Source organism: Telopea speciosissima, chromosome 8 (assembly GCF_018873765.1).
Source record: "Telopea speciosissima isolate NSW1024214 ecotype Mountain lineage chromosome 8, Tspe_v1, whole genome shotgun sequence".
NCBI classification, from domain to species: Eukaryota; Viridiplantae; Streptophyta; class Magnoliopsida; order Proteales; family Proteaceae; genus Telopea; species Telopea speciosissima.
This window is the reverse complement of record NC_057923.1, coordinates 59,121,117-59,141,692: the sequence shown is the minus strand read 5'-3', so window position 1 is coordinate 59,141,692 and position 20,576 is coordinate 59,121,117. Positions and strand designations below refer to the sequence as shown.

Sequence of the window (20,576 nt, the reverse complement as noted above, 5' to 3'; positions counted from 1 at the left end):
ACACTCTCTCTCCTCTGGTCCCTACTGACTAAGCTGATCGTGCGCTTCTCATTAGTACAACCTATTGAAAAGAGGTTGGAGTAGTTGTTTGATCTCATCATGTTCCCATTCCAATGCTTCCCACCATTGGGTTGATCCCTCAATCCTCCTTATTAGAGTAGTACTGCTGGATGTAGATAATGATCCATTTTGCTGCTGAATCATCCCCAAACTCAAAGGGTGCAGACTCTTCAGATTTGGACATTTGATAACTGTTATCGTTTCAAAGGATGGCGCCATGGGATGAAAAGAAACTGTTTTCCAAATCCTTTCTAGTCTGGGTAGTCTCTCAAGAGTGAGATTTTTCAATTTTGGGAAAAGAGCAACATCATCATCATCATCATGATCTTCTTCTTCTGCTTCCTCTTCTTCGTTCACTACTATTACTTGGACGGTATCACAGTAACTGACATCAAGTACTTCAAGATTTGGAAGTTGTTGGAATATGCCCCTTGTGAAAATCTCTCTCAGGTTTGCACAATAACTGATTTGCAAAGTTGCTAAACGGCTGAAGCTTCCTGGTGGCATTGGTCCTTCCCAAATGGCCCTCATAGTTGGCATTTCTTCAACTTGCAAGTATTCCAAGTTTGGTAAAACTGCACAAGGTGTGGTTGTTGTTGAAGTAGTAGTTAAATCATTTCCATTGATGAAGTTTTCCATCATCTCGCATCCGCTAACAACGCATAGTTTCAGGTGATTTAAGTTGTCCAACCCAAAATCCAATAGCCCTTGACAAGTCTGATGGCCTAGTAAATGGAAACCATTGACCTGATGGAGTACCTCTTCAAATACAGTGCTGCTGCTGGGTGTGTAATTACCTCCTAACAGATGTAAATTTCGCATATTTGATACTTCTTTAAAAACAGGTATAGTAGTGTCGTAGAATCGAGCCTCCTTTTCAAAGTGCACAATGAATCGAAATGACTTGAGGGTTTGATTTTTCCATGGACAACTTCCACGTAGAAAATGCTCAAAACTTTCCAATGATGTAAAATGAAACTTCAGTAGTTGAGTTAGTTGCTTTAAGCTACCCACCTCTTCCCCAATACTTTCTCCAAACTTGGGAGAATGATGATGTACATGGATGCTCAAGTTTTCAAGTAGAGAGAGCCTTGATATAATCCCATTTGGAACCATCAGTCGATTCCCACCTGGTATTCGATAAAATGACACTTGCAGACTTCTAAGGAGTGTAAGCTGCTGAATTTCAATAGGTAAGTACTCAAACTTGCCATAACTGCCTCCTAAATGAAGCACTTGAAGTTTTTTAAGATTCCCTATTTGGGATGGCAAAGTAACCAAAGAGGAACAATTGAGAAGAAATAATCCTCGAAGGCTTACTAAATTGGAAACAGAAGATGGGAACTCCCTGATATCAGTGTCTGATAGATCCAAAACTCGAAGATTGTGCATATGCTCGAAGAATAATTCTGGAATTCTAGTCAAGCTTCTATTATGCTGCAAAAATAATGTCACAAGTGAGAGAGATGTGGGGTTCTCAGGTAGATTAATGTGACATTTATTATTACACATCAATGAGATCCTTTGGAACTGTCCCCAATTTTCCTCATTTGTGATTGAGAGCTCCTCTTGTATTCCTCCTCCCATATTGGTTCGAACCAAGAACTGATGATTACCATCCTCCTCCTCCTCTGCAGCAGGTACCATTAATAATTTAGCAGACATTAATGATGATGATGACGCTGATGATGTGATTATTAATGCCAAATCTCTAATCACATCTTGCATCTTGACTTCCAGCCTCCCAAAAGGATCAAATACTCCTTCCAACAATGAAACATCTTTTAGGTAATTTAATATAGCATGCCCTTTATCATATGCCTCATCCAACCTTAAAAAATCACCACCATCATCATCAATGAAACCCTCTGACCACCAATGTTCTACAAGTTCTGTTACTTCAATCTGATAGTCCTCTGGGTATAAAGCACAGTATAGAAAACACTTCTTGATATTGTTGCTTTTTAATTGGTCGTAACTGAACTTCAATTTCTTAAACACAGATTCTTCCACATCATCAATCATTTCGTACTTATTCGACCTCAACTCCTTCAACGCATTTCTCCATTCACTTGGGTCATTCTTATTTCTCAACGACCCTCCAATTACAATAATGGCAAGTGGTAAACCTCGACATTCTCGAACGACCTTTGTAGCTATTTCTCTTATATCCTCTGATGATGAATCCACAATGTTGCCGCCAACCTTTTCACGAAACAAGTTCCATGCCTCTTCTTTAGATAAGACTTCAACTTTAATTGCCTTATCAATCTCCATTCTATTACAGACATCCTTTGACCGAGTTGTTATTATCAATTTGCACGCATTTTCTTTGCTTGGGTTGGGGATTCCTATAATATCCAATTCCATTCGTTGCCATAAGTCATCTAGAAGCAGCAAATACTTGGTATTTCTCAATCCTTGAAAAATTCTACTGGCGGTTCTTTCAACAGACTCATCATCGTCAAACTGCAATGACAGACGCTTTAGAATATCCTTTCGTACCTTTCTTGTTATATCTCCCCCTCCATCTTTGGACACAGTTACCCAAATAACCATTTGGAACATACCTGTTATTTCGGGTGAATTGTTTAGGACCTTCATTGAAGTTGTCTTCCCAACTCCACCCATACCCCATATGCCAATTTTATGATTATCATCATCCCTTATGCATCTTAATATCTTCTGGACAGTACGATCAATTGATGTACTATTATTGCCTTCCATAGCTAGTGCAGGAATTGGCTCAACTGACTGTGGAGGTGCCTCAACCACATATCTTCCTGAAAACTTTGAGTAGTCGTCCATGAGATTAACAATGTCATCAATCATTTTCACAATTTTCTTACCCAGTCTCTTTTTCCACCAAATGTTGGGGCAAAGTGTACCAATGCAACGCTTATTTTCTTGAAACTCTGGTTCTATGGCTTTGACTTTATTTTCCAAAATTTCTCCCACCTTCTGAAGCCAAGCTTGACAGTCAGCTGTCGGCATTTTTGATATGATATCTCTGTTAATCTCTCTGTTTACATCCTCTCTTTTGTTGTAGAGATCTATCTCTTTCTCTTTCAGCTTCCCAAAATTTTTTTCAAGATTTTTTACGTAGCTGAATTGACGTCCGAGTGGGACCCATAAACATTGCCCAATGGCTATTATTGGTTGCTCAATGGCAGCTACTATTACTCCAACGAGAGCCATTAAAGAATTTTCACCTGCCATGATTTCAAAAGCAATTCTAGTAAATTAACAATTTTGAAGCTGTGAACAACACCAACACACATGCAACAAAAAAAATTTGGGTACCCCTAACTAGGGAAACGACCATATGAGCATGCCACATTCTGCATAAGTTTCACACATGCTGAATTATGTCTTAGAAAAGCATGAACATAGATTCCTTTCTGAAAATAATCACTTAAGCCCTAAATGGTGCAATTTTGTACACATAAAAGTTGAATGAGAAAGTCCAAAAATTGAGCTCTCTACCAGAAGAGTCTTTCTTTTCCATGTCATTGTAGTTCAAGGCTATTATGTATTTATATGGAACAGAACAAAAAGTGATCAGATGGTGAATGCACTCCACAGGAGCTGAGTTAAGAACCCTTTTATTAATGCTGGATGTGCCCAAAGTCTTTATGGCTGAAGCACTATTGGGGGAGGAAGATTCAAAAGTTGGCATTAGATGGATGGAGGCTGAGATGAGAGGACAATGGAGACTTTCAGAGTCTAATTAATGTAGCTCTAGAATAGGAGGCAGTCCTACTAGAGGCCAGGGGAGCAATGGTTCTGAAATTAGTCAGCCGATTGGGGCAAAATGGGCTGATCTGACTCAAAACTAGGGTTAGGTAAGGGGAATGAGTGAATGTGATATATGAATATGACGGGCAGGTCTTAAGGAAGCTAATGGTATAGGTTTTAAATAGGTTTAAACAAAAAATTAAAATTCTAAAATTCTAGGGTTAGGGTTTCGGGTTTTGAGTTTTAAAATTTAGGTCAAATTTAGGGTTTTGAGTGGGATCTAAGGGCTGGGGCTGAGTTCGAGTTTTCTAAACAGGGAGGGGGATGTTCGACTGTAATATGAAGGTTTTCTGATGGCTGAATTGGGTTTTACAGGATTTAGGGTGTTTTTGGGTTTCACAGAGACAATGTCAGTTAGGGTTTATGGTGCTAGGATGGGGCAGCAGGCTAGGTCGAGTGTAGGTGGTATTAAGGAGAAGTTGTGGTAAAAAAATAAGAGGATTCTGATGAGGGAACAGGTCTGGACAGAATTAAGACTAACTAGGGTTTATGGGAATTCAAGTTAAAAATAAAAGGATCGACTGGGGGGAAGTTGCTGGTTAGGGTTTAAAGGATCCAATAAAATAAAAGGCGAATGATGGGGATGGACTGTAGAGGGCTAGGAGAAGAAGGGAATGACTGTAATTAAATAAGTAACTTACTTGTTGAAGGAGTTCTTCAATGGAGGCAGCAGCTATGTGGTAGAAGGATAAACCCACCTTCCGGCTGAAGAAGATCCTCCCAGCCATCACTGCGTAAGGAGTCAACCAAATTCCACCAGTCCCTTTCCACCTTGAGATCCACAAGGATGCACACACTCACAAGGGAGCAAGGAGCAGCAGCAATGGCAGCCAACGAATTCTTTTTTTTAAACTTTAAAACTTGTGGGGGAGCCTCCCACGATTTAGCTTTATTTATAATAATAGGCTAATAGCCAAAACCTAGTACAATTTAACCTCTTCCTTGATAAATCGTGGAAGGGAAGGAATTAAAACTAAAACTAATAACTTAAAACAGTAAATTGACCTATCTACCCCTAATAACTTAAATTAAAAGGCACTTAGCTAAATAACTTAAATTGATCCAATTGAACCAATTGGATGCAACCAATTTTAAACCGGTTCAATTAAAAACATAAAAATAAGACTAAATATTGGGCTAATCCCGTATGCAACCTATATACCCCTATTTCAAGCCCATTAAAGTGGCCTATCACATAGAAAACCCTTGGGATCAAAGGCCCAACACATATAGAACCCAACCCTAGACTTATTCCTAATAAAAGAAACCCAGTTTGGTGATAAATCTGCATCACTAATATGATGTGTGACTGTGTGAGAACAAGGATAGCAACATTGAACACCATGTTCTACTGGTGTACAAGATCGTTTGACTCCACAAGTGATGGACTTGCAAAGGTAGGTGCTAGAGTAATGATCCTCACATGGGACACTATCCCCATCCCAATATAAATTTTATTTTTTTTAAAGTTGTTTGTATAGTTTTCGATTTTCTATTTCTGATTCTTTTTTGTTCTTAGCTAGATGCGTTGTTATAATTTCTTTTTTACATCTTTTATGATGTGGAGCGTAGGATGGTAATGGGAATCGTGATCAGCATAGAATCTGGATATTATTAGAAACCATGTGGTTATAGTTTGAAACATGTCAAGCTGAATATTTAGCCTCTACTATTAGTAACGTATCTAGGAGTTTATTTTGTTTTCTTATTTTAAGCATTTGTTTCCAAGTATGTTGGATTGGTTAGAGTTGATAAATAAGAGGAAAGGCAGTGAATGCGTGAGACCAAGAGAGGTAAATTACACACTCTCATGATGTAAGAAATGCCAACAAGTATAGCCACAAAAATCGGTAGTAAGACGGGGGAATTTTCACGACTCTTCAAGGTTGTGTGGGAAACTCTTTTAGGATGCCGAGGCATAGAGAAAAGCTACAACTCTTCAACATTTTCAATGGAAAAAAAATCAACTTAGCTTGGTCGATGGAAAACTCTTCTAGATTTTCAAAGGTTAAACTTAATCTTGGTTTAAGAAGATGCAACTTGCATTTCATTCAAAATCAAAATACATTATTATTTTGCATGGAACATAAGTAGGCCTTTTATAGGCAAATAAAGAAAACCTTAAAAATTCCTACAATATCTCAGCCATCGATTTCAAATGAGATTCCAATGGTTGAGATTATATCTTGATTTAGGAAAACTCTAAAGCTTCTTCTTCACTTTCTTGTTTGTTTCTCTAAGCAATAAGAACAATATCTTGATTCTTGTTTCAAGGTACCGTGTTGGTTCTTGCATCAATGCATTGAGTCTAGTATCTAGGAGGAGAATTGAGTTGACCAAGAGAGGTAGTTAAAGGAGCTTAGACCAATGGAATCTTTGAGAGAAGGGCTGCCACATCATCATCCACTAAGAAGCTTTCCACATCATCAATCCACTAGGGTAGCTCAAAAGGCATTGTAGAGAGTCTCCACTAGCAAGGCTCTCATTAATCTTGGGTTAGTTCTCTTTTGGTCAGGTGGTCATGAAGTTGAGTTGGTCTTAGCTAAAGGCCAGCCTTGTTTGGCCTTGTTTGGGCTTCAATTATTTTATAATGCGGGATGAGCCTGCATCATACTCCCATTTTGAAAAGGAGTTCGTCCTCGAACTCTTCTTCCGATCAATAAAACTCGTCGTCCACTAGGATCGAATAGAAACATAAGGATTTTGTCATTTGTAAAATTTCTTTAAAAGACAGGAAGAGTAATCGAAATGGAACTAATGCTATGGTGTAGCACCCTCATGTCCTCATCCATGTTGCTAATGGCAACCTGTCCTTTGATGCTAACAAGCATTGTAGTCATGCCATCTTTGGCGAGAAATGGAGCATCAAAAGAACAGAAATCCTTCTTAACTTTGTATCCTGCAAAAGCAATATAAAAACTTCCAAAAGAAATTGGAATTGAATATACCGTAAGAGCTGGTTCAAGCAATTTGGAAGCACCATGTGATGCAGGTTCATCATCTAGATATTCATCGAACACTGAGGGTGTGTTCCAATCAATGAATGGGGTGAAACTATTGGCTGAAATCTTTTCCATCCTCTCCCCCAAAGCTTTGATAGCAAATGATGCAATCACCCTTATGGGATTGCTTAAACTCGAAACGGGAGAGTACTCGTACTTTCTAGAAGTAACATATATTACTAATAGAATGAAAGTCAGTCAGTAAATTGGAGATATCTCTCTACTCAAATATCAGATTGAAGTGATTTAAATTGGGTTTTGAAGCTAAGATACGGGGCTATAACTTTTGAGAAATTGGATTTTCTTCAATTCCACACAGAAGAGGGTCAAAATGGGTCGTCAAGAGAATGTTCCTGCACAAGTTCGAATCTGAAAAAATAAAGAATGAATTTCCCAAACTTGGTGTGCAATATAAAAATGAAAAAGGGATGATGTGAACTCGAATTTGGGTTGGAATGGCTGATATGGATATAAAAAATATAAAAATTAAGAGGGAATGATAGAAGATAGACGCGGATGATAAAAACTCCAAGAAAGTATTCTTTTTGGTCCTTTGGTGGAGGTAGACTTGCCAACTCTTCAAGGTTGATGGTGGCAACACTTCCAGGTCACCGGAGATTCTTCAATTCTTCTAGAGTGAAGATTGAAACACAGCTTGATTTCATAGGAAGAACTCAACTTGGTTCTATGAGAAAGTGCTTGTAGCAACTTGGATTAAAATTGATACTTAATGAGGTTACAAGTGAAATTGCCCAGCCCTTTCATATGCCTTTGACATGATAAAAAAATGACTCTAATATCCCCCATAAAGTAATTATAGTGGTTACAATTAATCCCAAATATAGTCTCCAAAGTATGTGGTGGACTAATGACAACAAGAAGTAATAAAGCAACAAAAGAGACAACAAAAAATAGGCTTCTTGTTACAAATCTCAATGCCTAGATGCAATCTCCAGGACTTTGATGCAATCTCCAACGAAAAAAAAATGCTCCACACAAGGAAAACATGGGAGAAGGTGCAAGGAATGGGGAAGTGAAAACATTGAAGAAATCCACCCACATAGTAGCTGCCTAGGTTTGTTTAGGCTAGATATTTGGAGCAGGTTGGAGGACCGGCCATGGTTGGTTCTTGGTATTGACTTGGTCCTGGGCTTTAAGGATTTGATGGGGTTGGGCCTGCATCATTAAGTTGTGGATTTTTTTATTGTCTCAAAGAATGTACGCAGATGATGAAGATTTCAGTGACACTTGGGAAATATGTATATTGCGGCAGCCGATAAAAAATTTCCATATTCATGATGGCTATTTGTTCAAGAGAAATTGTTTATGCATTCCACGGAGTTCACTTGGGACGCGATAAGTCCATTGCTAGTATGGAGGGACATTATTATTGGCCCCAGCTGAAGCATGACATTAGAAACATGGTTTGCAAATGTGCAATTTGCCGTGTAGCGAAGGGGCTGACTCATAATACAGGGCTCTACATGCCACTTCCCGTACCCAAAACTATTTGGCAGGACTTGTCGATGGATTTCGTACTCGGACTTACCCATACACAAAGGGATCAAGATATTGTTCTTGTAGTTGTGGACAGATTCTCGAAGATGGCTTATTTTGTGCCTTGTGGGGAAACATCGGACGCATCGCTTGTGGCTAAACTGTTTTTCCAAGAGATTGTGCGTCTCCATGGAGTACCCAAATCCATTACATCTTGATCGAGATTCAAAATTCCTTGCTCACTTTTGGATTACTGGTGAAAACGGTTTGAACTAGTCTGAATATACTAGCACAGCTCATCCGCAAACAGATGGGCAAACGGAGGTCGTCAACCGCACTTTGGCGAATATCATTCACAATATCTATGAAGACAAACACAAGCAATAGGATAATGCATTGGCACAAGCAGAGTTTGCCTACAACAGTGTTGTACACCATTTGATTGGTCAATCACCCTTTTCGATCGTGTATCAATCTTTCCAACGCATTGGACCTACTTTCACTTCCAAAACTGCCAACCACAAGCGCGGCTGTTGAAAATATGGCTGAATAAGTGAAATCAATCAAGTCTGCAGTCAAGCATCGCCTAGAGGAGTCTAGTGCCCGGGATAAGGAAGCTGCCGACAAACCTTGACGTGCCAAGGTATTTGCGGTTGGGGTTATGGTGATGATTTTCTTGCGCAAGGAGAGGATTCCCACTGGTACGTATCATAAATTGAAGCCAAAGAAATACGGACTCTTTTGGATAGTGCACAAGATCAATGACAATGCCTACGTCATGGATCTTTAGAAGGATTGAACGATCTCCCGAACGTTCAATGTCGCCGATTTGTATGACTACCATGCTGCAATAGATCCACTGTGTCTAGATGCTGCCTCGAGGACGAGTCTTCATCTGGTGGGATGGAATGATGCAGAAGATAGGATGGTGATGGAAATCGTGGTCAACATAGAATCTGGTTACTATTAGAAACCGTGTGGTTATAGTTAGAAACCATGTCAAACTGAATATTTAGCCTCTACTAATAGTAACGTGTCTAGGTGTTTATTTTATTTTCTTATTTTAAGCATTTATTTCCAAGAATGTTGGATTGGTTCGAGTTTATTTTATTTTCTTATTTTAAGCATTTGTTTTCAAGTATGTTGGATTGATTAAAGTTGATAAATAGGAGTAGAAAGCAATAACATGAAGGCATTGAAGAATAAAAAATTTTGCAGTTGTTCTCCCTATTTTAGTTTGTTATTTCATCCTTCTTGAACGATATCGAGCCCACTTCGTTCTGTTCTACATCATTTACAATGAAAGCTAGTTACTTATCCCTTGAACAAGACAATGAAGAAGCCAATGCAGGTAAGCTTTAAGAAATAGATGCATGATTCGTACCTGATTAGAGGAAAAAGGAACAACGAAACCCAAGAAACACTTGCTTATTCTGAGATGTAGTCTTTCTTCCCACTCTAATAAAGAAAATTTGAGATCCATAAATATAAAATAGTAAACACGAAAGAGAGAATAAAAGGGGGAAAAAGTTAGAAACCAGAACCTTTAAGCTTTAAGAATTGATGAACGACACTTAAATTTAGGGGAAGGAGCAACTAATTAAGTTCAAAATACAATTGCTTCTAAGACGTTGTCCTTCATATCAATACTCTAATTAAAAAAAAAATTTGATTATGATAGATATGATGCATTGAACATGAAGTTAGGGCCTCAAAGCTGTAAGAATAGATGCATGATACTTACTTGGTTATGGGAAGAAGGAGCTCTAAAATCCAAAAATTGCTTCTAAGATGTTGTCCTTCCTCTCAGCACTCTAACAAAAAATTTGAGAATGATAAATATGAAGCAGTGGACATGAAATAGAGCTTAAAAGAAAAAACCAAGAAAACAACAAGACGAAACCAGGGCCCCTAAGCCTCAAGAATATAAGCATGATACATACTTGATTATGGGAAAGAGTACTAAAACACATACACACATGCAAAATAAAGACTTGCTCCTAAGATGGTGTCCTTTCTCTCAACAATCTAATAAAGAATATTTGAGAATGATGAATATGAAGTAGTGAACATGAAATAGAGATTAAAAGGAAAAACCAGAAGAAAAAGAGGAATAAACCAAGGTACTTAAGTAGCTTTAAGAATAGATGCATGATACTTACTTGATTATGGAAAGAAGGAGAAATCAATCCCAAAGAACACCTGCCACTGAGATGTTGGCCTTCCTCTCAACACTTCAATGAAGAAAAATTGAAAATGATATATATGAAGCAATGAACATGAAATAGAGATGAAAAGAGGGGAAAAAAACAATCATAAGAACAATGAGAAGAATCCAAGGCCCCTAAGATTTTTAAGAATATATACATGATACTTACCTAATTATGGGAAGAAGTAGTAAATCCCAAAAAACACTTGCTTCTGCGATGTTGTCCTTCCTCTCAACAATCTAATAAAGAAAATTTGAGAATGATAAATATGAAGCAGTGGGAAACATGAAACAGAGATTTAAAAAATAAAAAAAATAACTTGAACAAGAAGAAGAATCTAGGTCCCCCTAACCTTTAAGAATAGAAACAGTGAAAAAGAAATAGAGACAGAAAAAACCATGAGAAATGGATGAAGAAGTCACAGCCCCTAAATTTTAAGAATAGATGTATGATACTTGATTATGGGAAGGACCAATGAAACCCAAAAAAAACAGTTGCTTTTGAGTTGTTAATAAAGAAAATTTGAGGATGACAAATATGATTGTAGACACCCTGAATTTGTCAACTAGGAAGTGTGTACAACAATGATGATTGGATCCTTGAACGACATGTGAGACTCAACTTATAGTTTGGATTACGTTTTCTACCCTTTTGGAAAGATTTAAAAAAGGACAAAGTTTTCCTCCACCCATAAAGGACGGTTCCCCCACCATCCTAGGGTTCACAAACCCCTCTTAGGGTTTAGTAAGTTCCAAAATACCCTCCCGATACCCATTCCCAACCTCTCCCGCCCCTCGGTGAATGAGATCCCATTCACCGTGGGTGGAGGAATCTCATTCACCGTGGGTGGAGGGAAACTCGGTCCATTAAAAAATTGGTAGAAAAGATCAAATACCACTGGTGATATTGACCGTATCAAAGAATGTTCAAGCTGCTATGAAATCACTCCAAACTTTGTGATTAGGTATATTTCATCATCATACTCATTGTATTAAAAATTTGTTTAAAATGAATTTCTAATTTATTTTTGGCTAAAATGGTTTCTATTTTCATACCATTGGATAGAACTCAAAATAATCTTTACAACACAAATTTTTTTTGACCTCTTGAGAGCCTGCACTATACCGACAAGGCACCAACCAACTGAGCAAGCTGTTGTCTTCTTTCAAAAAAATTAGAATCACTCAATTTGAGCAGTTATGATTAAGAAGTTAGGACTTTTGAAGTATCCAAGGTAAAAAATAAAGCAAAATAAAAAAGGGAAAATTTCACGTACCACCCCTGCTTTCTAAACTAAGTAACAAAAACACCCAGACCGTTAATTGGTGACTGAAAACCTTAAAATTGTATTTAGTTGACCAAATTGCCCTCATCATCCCCAAATCGTTTAGGGTTTGAAAAAAAAAATCAAATGGATCTTCCCATTAAACCCATCAAAATCCACTTCAGTGAAAGAACAATTTATTCAGTTATGTTCATGAATAAATGGATTAGTAGTAATGAATCTAAAAATCGAAGTATTACCAGTCCCAGAAGAGAACCTTCCATGAAAACAAAGAATCAGTTGCAACCAGGCCCTTCAGTTCTTACAAGCATAAACCAGCAATGAAAACCTAGAAAGGCTCTGCAACTCGCTCTCCTCTGTACTGGTCCATTCCATCACAGAAGAACTGCAACCCGATGAAGTCGAAGACAGAACTCGTTGAGTAACTTGGCTACTTGAATGGTTCCTACTTGAATCAGATTCCGCAATACGCAGTTCCACATTTATAATTTGTTCATAGACCACTACTTCCCATTTGCATCAATACAGAAATACACTCTGTTCTTTCAGATCCATACACAAGGAGGATATGGAAATCCCTCGTCAAACAAAAAACTCTCTTTACTTCTTTCCTAATCTTCCCCTCAGAGATTGCCAGAACACAGGCCAATTCCTCCGAGCTTCATTCCATCCCAAGAAAGAACCTTCCCTCATCGGATCCCAACTCGACGACACGATCCTAACCCCAACAGAGCCAATCCAAAGAAGATGAACGATACTCCGAAAGGAATCCATGTGGGTACATCAATTTTCATCACTACCTTCAGGTAATAGAAGAATGGGAAGAACAACAACCCACAGGAGAATGGAATCCCAACTCAGAATCCCATCCTGCTCGTCAACCGGTTCGTAACTATCTCAGGTATCCTGTCATCGTCAGGTTCTTCTTCGACATCGACATCTTCATCGTCTTCGTCGACTCTCTTTGGCTGCTTTGTCTTGCTCTTCTTCGGTGACGCCGCCCCAAAGCCTCTCGAGTTCTTTAGAGCTGCTGAGTACCTTGTCGCCGGCGGACGGGAGGAAGGAATTTGGGTTTGAAAGGATCTGGTACGGATGATCGGAAGGAATTGGGAGATGGGTTTTGTTCGGGCGAAGGGTGGAGAGAGAGATAGGAAGCATTTGATGCATTGTAATGGGTAAGATTCCATGGCGTTGTTGTTCGATTTGCTTTCTTCTGTTAGCGATCATTGGCTTCTTCTTTGAACTCTTTGAAGAAGGCTTATCCAAATGAAGCGGATTTTGGTGGCTTTAATGGTAAGATCCATTCGTTCTGTTTTTTTTTTTCCTTCAAACCTTAAACGATTTCGGGGGAGATGAGGGTAATTTGGTCAACTAAAACATAATTTTAACGTTTTCGGTCACCAATTACGTGAAATTTTCCGAACCTCACGGATGAAAGTGTAATTAAAATAAGGGAAATTTATGAAACACCCTTTGAAAATGGGCCGATACTCAGATCATCCCGTTATATTTGAAAATACTTAGATCACCCCTGCATTAGAGCCCTATACTCAAATTAGACTCTACCATTAGTTAATTGATGAAATCAGCGAGTTAAATTTTTTGAAAACCCTAAACTACCCTTGAGAAGAGTATAATTATTATTTTACCCTTATCCCTCTCCTTCTTCCCCAAATTGCTAAACCGAATGGAGTTAGGGTTTGAACTACCCTGATTCAATCCCCACCTCTGCAATTCATGTTCCAAATAGTGTATGAGTTCAAGGCCTTCTCTCTCATCTCCTCTTCTTTCCGCCTCATTTTCTGGGTATACGTTCTCCATCTGTGGGCATATTTACCCTTTAGGTTTCAGCTTCAAAGAAGATCACTATTGTAAGAATCGAAACCTGCAACTTTGACTGGTTCAAGTTGCAGGTAGAATGGAGAGTCGTTGGCCGCCGTTAAACCGCAATTACTTTCCAGATTAAAATTCATTTACTTTCCAGATTAATAATCTCAAATTTTGAAAAGACGAACTCGAATTCGATTTAGGGCTAGAGAGAGTCGCCGGCAGAGTGGTCGAACACCACCTCTGTGTTTTTCTTGCAATCGGAACAGTACACGTCGAAGAGTTTCTAAAAGTTAGCTTCAGGGGTTCGATTCCTCTAACCGAGAACCCCAAACAAAAAGAGAGATTTCGGGGGAGGGATTTCAGAAGAGAAAAATCAAGGAGAGAGAGTGAGAAAAATCAGAGAGGGTGAGAAATCTTATACTTCTGCAGGTATCAAAATTGCAACATTTTTATTCCTTTTTGTTTTTCTCCTTTTTTTCATGACTTCTGTTTGATGTGATGAAGACTGTGTAGATATCGATGAATTCCAAGTTGAAGGGTTAAACTTAGCTTTTGAATCTTTAATTCGTTTCTAGTAATGGCCAACGATGATATTTCTTACAACAATTTGCTGCCTTATTTGACGTCTTATTAGTTTCTTCTCTTCCCGTCCATCTACCCAAAAACAAACAAAAATCTACAGCCGAGAAGAAGAAGGGGCGGCAGACGCAGCAGTTAGGGTAGGGGTGAAGCCGTGAAGGGCGAGGGTTTGGACCTGCAATCACCCCCTGGCCATCCGGTGGCTGCCACCGTAAATGGAGACGGAGATGGCGTTGAGCAATGGGGCAGGGGTATCATCGTCGGGCTTCGGCTAGGGTTCGAAGAAACACAAGATGAGAACAATAGGAAAGGGTAGTATTGTAAATTTAATTCTAATGATTTAGTACAAGGGTAAAATAGTCCTTTTACACCAATAACTAATAGCCGACTAACACTGTTAGTGTAGAAGGGGTGATCTAAGTATTTTCAAATATGAGGGGGTGATCTGAGTATCGGCCCATTTTCAAGGGGTGTTTCGTAAATCTCCCTTAAAATAAACCTTAGGGGAGCTACGGGAAAGGTAGGTCAAATGTTCTCTGCTCCTACGCCCAGACACATGGGGGTGGGTGAAATGACCGCCCCACTCCCCTGAATGCCCGAAATGACCACCTCATGTGTTTGGGCACAACCTATGCTCCCAAGCAGAGAACAATTCCCTTAAAAAATAATGATAATGAACTTGCGCAAGGATGACATAATTCAACAAAAGCGCAATTTTGACCCTAGGTTTGACCATGCCAACCGGCCTGACTCGGTCCAAACAAGCCAGAAGTGTTATTACTTAGTATCGTACCCATTTTGGCAAATTTTAAATCTGAGATTAGACTCAAATTTATCAAGTTTGATTCCCATCTTTAGCAATAGTCGGCAAAACAAGGAAGGTTTTTCTGTTTTCTTTGTTTATATGTTTGCACGTGTTACCGTCTATGGTGTTAGTGGTACCACGGTTATCGTCGGCTTCGTTGCTCCAGTCGCCGTTCAATCCTCAACAACCCTCTCCTGTCACCAGACGAAGCTCCACTCGTCGATCCAACAGATCATTGCAAATCTGTTCGAAAGTAAGCTGTGGCAATGTTTCTGGTGGTCTTCTTGCCGTCAATCAAAGCTCCACTCGTCAATCCAACATACTTTTGCCAACCCAACAAGTCTATTTGAAAGTAGACTGTGGCAGCGTGTCAGCACGCATGGGCAGTGTGGCGTTGGACTGTTCGGCACGTATGGAGCCCTCTCTATTGGCACGTATGTGCATGCGCTTTCATTTTGGTTGTGTCTACAACCTTTTATCTCGGGAAGTGGTTGTGAACCAACCCCTAGTTTGGATGACCTAGTCAATGGAATGTGAGACCGGGTCAATTTCCATACTTTGCGTTTATCATGTCCTCTATCTGGTTTATGTATCTTGTTTTCCTTTGATTGTCGTTGAGTGCACATGAATGAATAGCCTTTCTTCTTACCAAAAAAATAACTTCTCCGAAATCTATCGAATTAAAAAACACAACACAACAATAACACACAATAATAATATGAAAAAAATAGAATATAATAAAAAAAATAAGAATAAGAAAACTTTTTCTTTTATTTTAAAAATGTTTTCTTGCCGCACTAGTTATACATCACTAAGATGGACTACACTATTTAAGTTTTAAGAGTTTTTTGGAAGATGATCAATAAGTCTAAAGAAGGTTGCAAACCTTTTTTTCTATAGCAAAATAGATATTTTTAATCAAAATAACTGAATCATTTGAAGCTAATTAAGATCTATATCTTAATAAAATATTTGTAAAATTTTCTGAATCATTATTCTCTGAATCACTACACTCCTATTTTCGACCTAATCTATAAAAGACCTTGAATTTCATTTAAACCGATATTTATGTATGAAGAATTACTATTATTATTATTATTTTTTTTTTAAAAGGAAGCCTCCTTAGATAGAAAGCAATGTCTTTCCTACATTCTAGGGAAAAGATAAGAGAGACAGAGACAGAGAATCTATAAATAGAAGGCCTTACCCCTTATTTTCTAACGTAGAATTATATGCTGAAGCTTTGCCAAACCCCTGAGAAACCTAGAAAATCGAAAAACTAGAAAATCCCAAATTACTTTGGAAACCCTAACATACTCACAGTGACCATGACAAACCCCAGAATACCCTGGAAGACTCGAGAGAGTTTGGAATACTCATAAGAGTGTAGGCAATTCCTAGACATTGTGGGACGCTTTGCAGAAGTGTAAACCATACAATTGAGCTAGTTAGGAACAGCTCCTTGACCCATACTAGAGTCAAGTATAAGGTGTTTTCTTTATTTCTTATTTCCATTATTTCATTTATTCATTTATTTGTTCATTTATGCTTTACCCTAAACCCTGATACAAAAGAGTATCATTTCAATGATCGGGCGATATAAGGATCGAACTGTATTATATTTTTTTACCAAAAAAAAGAAAAACTGTATTATTTTAACCTTGCTGTTATTTTTTAACCTTAAGGATCAGATCCCTCCAATAATCCATTTTTTATAAGGATCGAATTGCATTAGTAAGCCTTTACCAAAAAAAAAAAAAAATTGTTGCATTAGTAAGCAACTTACTTCTTCCTTGTCTACAGAGAAGAAGATCCAACGGTATTCCTTTTACTCCACATCTAGAGATGAAGGTGCGGGGAAGCGTATTTTTATCTGCTTCATTTTCTACCCGCTCCATTTCTTCAAGTTCATCTAAAAGAGGGGGTGGACTTCACTCGAGCAGTGTGTTCAGGCAAGGGTAGGGTGGTTCTAACCCCCCTCTATTAGAGGAACTTGGGAAAATGGACTTGTCCAAGAAATGAAGCAGATAAAGAGGTCCACGGGGAGGATCACTAAAATCCGTGGCACCTACATTTGCTAGGCTAATTATTATTGTTATTTTATACAATACACATAGGAAATCAATACATGTGGGCAACGAAAATATCTCAATTTGATAATACACTACACATGTATGTAGGAGAGGAACCTCTTGCATCCTCATAGTAGTTTTGGATTTTTTTTTTTTAACGCTTTATTTTCTCACTTAACCAACTCTAGTTGGATCGAAACTTTTACAAAGGATGCGGGGACTGTGGTTCATTGGAAAAATATCACCTCAATTTGTCTGCCCGTCAATTTTCTCAATTCCCTTTAATAGAGGGATGTGGATCCCATCCCGGGCAGTGTGTTCAGGCAAGGGATAAGGTGGTCATTTCTGTCCTCCTATTAGATGGAATCGAGGAAATTGAGGGGATAAAAATCCGTGGTTCATCTGTCCAAAACAAAAAAAAAAAAGAGAAAAAACCCCATCCAACATGCCACGTTCCACATACCACAACTGTGTTGTCCATAATGGGTTTTCTTGGCACGACACAAACATTAATTGCAATCCAAAAATCTCTAATAATGAAATATTGAGAATAATAAATATAAAGATGTGCAAATAAAATTGTCGAAAGAAATTAAAAAGACACCAATAAGAAACTAGAGGCCCTAAGCTGTAAGAATACACTTAAAGCTTGTACGTGGGAAGGAGTAATTAAAAAAATACACTTTCTTTTGTGATGTTGTCCTTCCTCTCAACACTCTAACAAAAAAAAAAAAAGGTGAAAATAATACATATCAAGTAGCGAATATGAAATAAAGATTAGAAACCAGAAGAAAACGAAAAAGTCTAAGTTTTTTTATTTTTTTTCTCGATGAAAGTGTAATCACACAAACCACACACCAATCCCAAAAGGTTAACCGACTTTTAGGAAGAAGGTTTAAGTTGTACACCTAATAAATCGGAAGAAAGAGCAATAAAGTAAGGGTGTCAATGGACCATTTTGGGCCGAGCTTGGCCTTAACCCTAGCCCAACCCTAGAAGCCTTAACCTAAGCCCAAGCCCAGCCCGTCGCCAGGCCAAGTATACCCTTAACCCAGCCCAATCCTGGCAGGATTTTCCCAAGCCCGGCCCAACCCTGATTGGCCCTGATGGCCCATTCAATAGTGAAATTAACAAAACCCATCATGGCATCACAGCCCACTTAACAAAGCTCCAGCCCACTTTTTGATGTATTATATAATGTATATAATATATTAATGTAATAATTATATAGTATATATCTTCTTTTTTTTGGGTAGAATATATAGTATATATCACAGCCCACTTTTTGATGTATTATATAATGTATATAATATATTAATGTATTATATTTATATAGTATATATTATATAGTTTATAATCCATTAATACAGGGTCGGGTTGACCCTGCAAAGGCCGAGGTCTCAACCCAGGCCCAGCCCAGCCTTGCCAAGGCCTAGCAATTGTGAAACCCAGCCCGACCCTTCCTTATCCTCAGGCCCGGCCTAGCCCTGTCTGGGCTCATGACGGGTTAGGGCTGGGCCAAGATGGCCATGTTTTTTTGACAACCCTATAATAAAGCCCAAAAACACTGGCTTCTAAGATGCTCCTCTTCTTCTCAATTACAGAATGAAACTTCATATAGACGGATAGGATAATGACGTTTTATAAAGAGATGTCTTTTTTTTTTCTTTTCTTTTCCTTTTTTTTCTTTTTTTCTTTTTTTTTTTTGTGTAAAGAGATGTCATCTCTTCTGGAGTTGCAAGTTTGGCCGGAGTCCCCCCTATAATTTCAGGGCATGGGCTGGGCATTTAAGCTTGTGAACCGATTCGAATCAAGATCCTCCATGACAACGGATCCGGTCGATTCCAAAACCTCCTTTGGATACCGCCCAAACCAAAGACAAAGGAGAAAAGAGAACAAAACACCCATTAGCCTTGGCCCTTGACAAGAGCTTTTACTAGACAAAAGGGTCAATAGGCCAAAAAGGGAAACATACAAACTGCAATTAATGTTTGGCTCTCCTCCAGCCGTGGCAGGAGTGGGAGGATTCAGCCTAACAAAAACAAGAGTAATTGGGTCATTTCATAGGCGGCCATGACCAACCCCCTTTTGCTGGGTTGGATCCTCTAGCTACCGCCACGGCTAGAGGAGAGCAGATCCCTCCAATTACACCCAAATAGAGAATTCAATTCACAAAGTAACTTCTACAAAAAAAAATAAATAAATAAATAAATAAATAAAACAAAAATTCACAAAAGTAACTTCACCTGAGGTATCAAACTTACTTAGGTAGTTTTGGGCCCCTCAATAATTTGCCATCAAAGTGTCTGATGATTCACGTCCCAAAGGCTTTAGGACTTCGAATGCCCTTCTCTACTCTGCTCTGGATTGATTCTTCTTTATTTCTTCTTTCTGATATAGCTATTAATTATTCTTACCCACAAAAAAAAAAAAAAAAAAAGAGATAATGATAATAAAGTAATAGTTGGAAAACCAGGTTTTCTCACTCGGTTCATCTTTCAGAAAAATCTAGTGACTCGGTCTTTGCAAAACCGGGCAAGGCGAGTCACGTTTTTGAATTTTTAATACAATAAATCTGTATAAATTAGTAAAAATAAAAAATAAAAAAATACAGAAAAAATATGTAAATAAAGAATCATATATCAATGCTTTGAGTTTATACCATCGAACAAGAGAAGGGAGTCAAATAGTTGAGGGTTTATTACTATTTTAAAATATAGATTTAGTATTTTACTCAACTCAGTTTCTAAGTGAATCGGCTTTAAAAAATGACTAAACTCGTCGAATTTGTCATGATTTAGGTAAAAATACAGAGTCTTATTTGACTCGGACGATTTATGACCCAGTCTTGTCATTTTTTATCATGACCTAGTCTACACGACTCTTGACCAGGTTTTCCAAAATTTTGACTCGACTCGGACGACTCGCCTCAATCAGAACCCGATTTTCCAACTATATCATAAACTAAAATGACTTTCATGAACATATCTTATGTGAAACGATCTACAAGTGATATGGGCTAGCTGGTTTCTGTTTATATGTGAATTAGATCATTGTTTCAAACTGTGATTAGCTATCTCAACTCATAACCTTTAAAATATAATGATAACAAGGTAAAGGTTTTTTCTTTGACTATGGGGATTAATTTACCAAAAAAAATAGGTATTAATTGCACATCTAGTTATGCCATGTCCATGGATGATTTGACAATTTTCGCGATTGAATTTCCAAGGAATGGTTTGGGTTAACTACTTGTTCCAAAGGTGGGCTTTCTTCTCCCAACACCTAACACACGTGAAAATGAAGCAATGAAAATGAAATTAATTCAAAGAAATCAAAAGAACAAAAAGAAAGATGCTGGACTTTAAGGAAGGATAGATGAATAATTTACATTTACCTGATTACTATGGAAATGAGCAATAAAACCCACTCAAAAAC

At 38.2% G+C, this 20,576-nt stretch overlaps 1 protein-coding gene and 1 pseudogene across 1 annotated transcript; both read right to left on the bottom strand.

Annotated features, from left to right (window-relative positions):
* Window positions 1–13,105, bottom strand: LOC122672671 (annotated as a pseudogene).
* LOC122672498 (disease resistance protein At4g27190-like) lies at window positions 52–3,306 on the bottom strand. Its single transcript, XM_043869960.1, has one exon. The coding sequence runs from the start codon at window positions 3,277–3,279 to the stop codon at window positions 52–54; it is 3,228 nt and encodes a 1,075-aa protein (XP_043725895.1). The 5' UTR covers window positions 3,280–3,306.
* Window positions 13,106–20,576: the final 7,471 nt, after the last annotated feature.

Coding starts and splice junctions, on each gene's coding strand:
- LOC122672498 (XM_043869960.1), bottom strand. CDS start 3,279: ATGGCAGGTGAAAATTCTTTAATGGCTCTCGTTGGAGTAATAGTAGCT.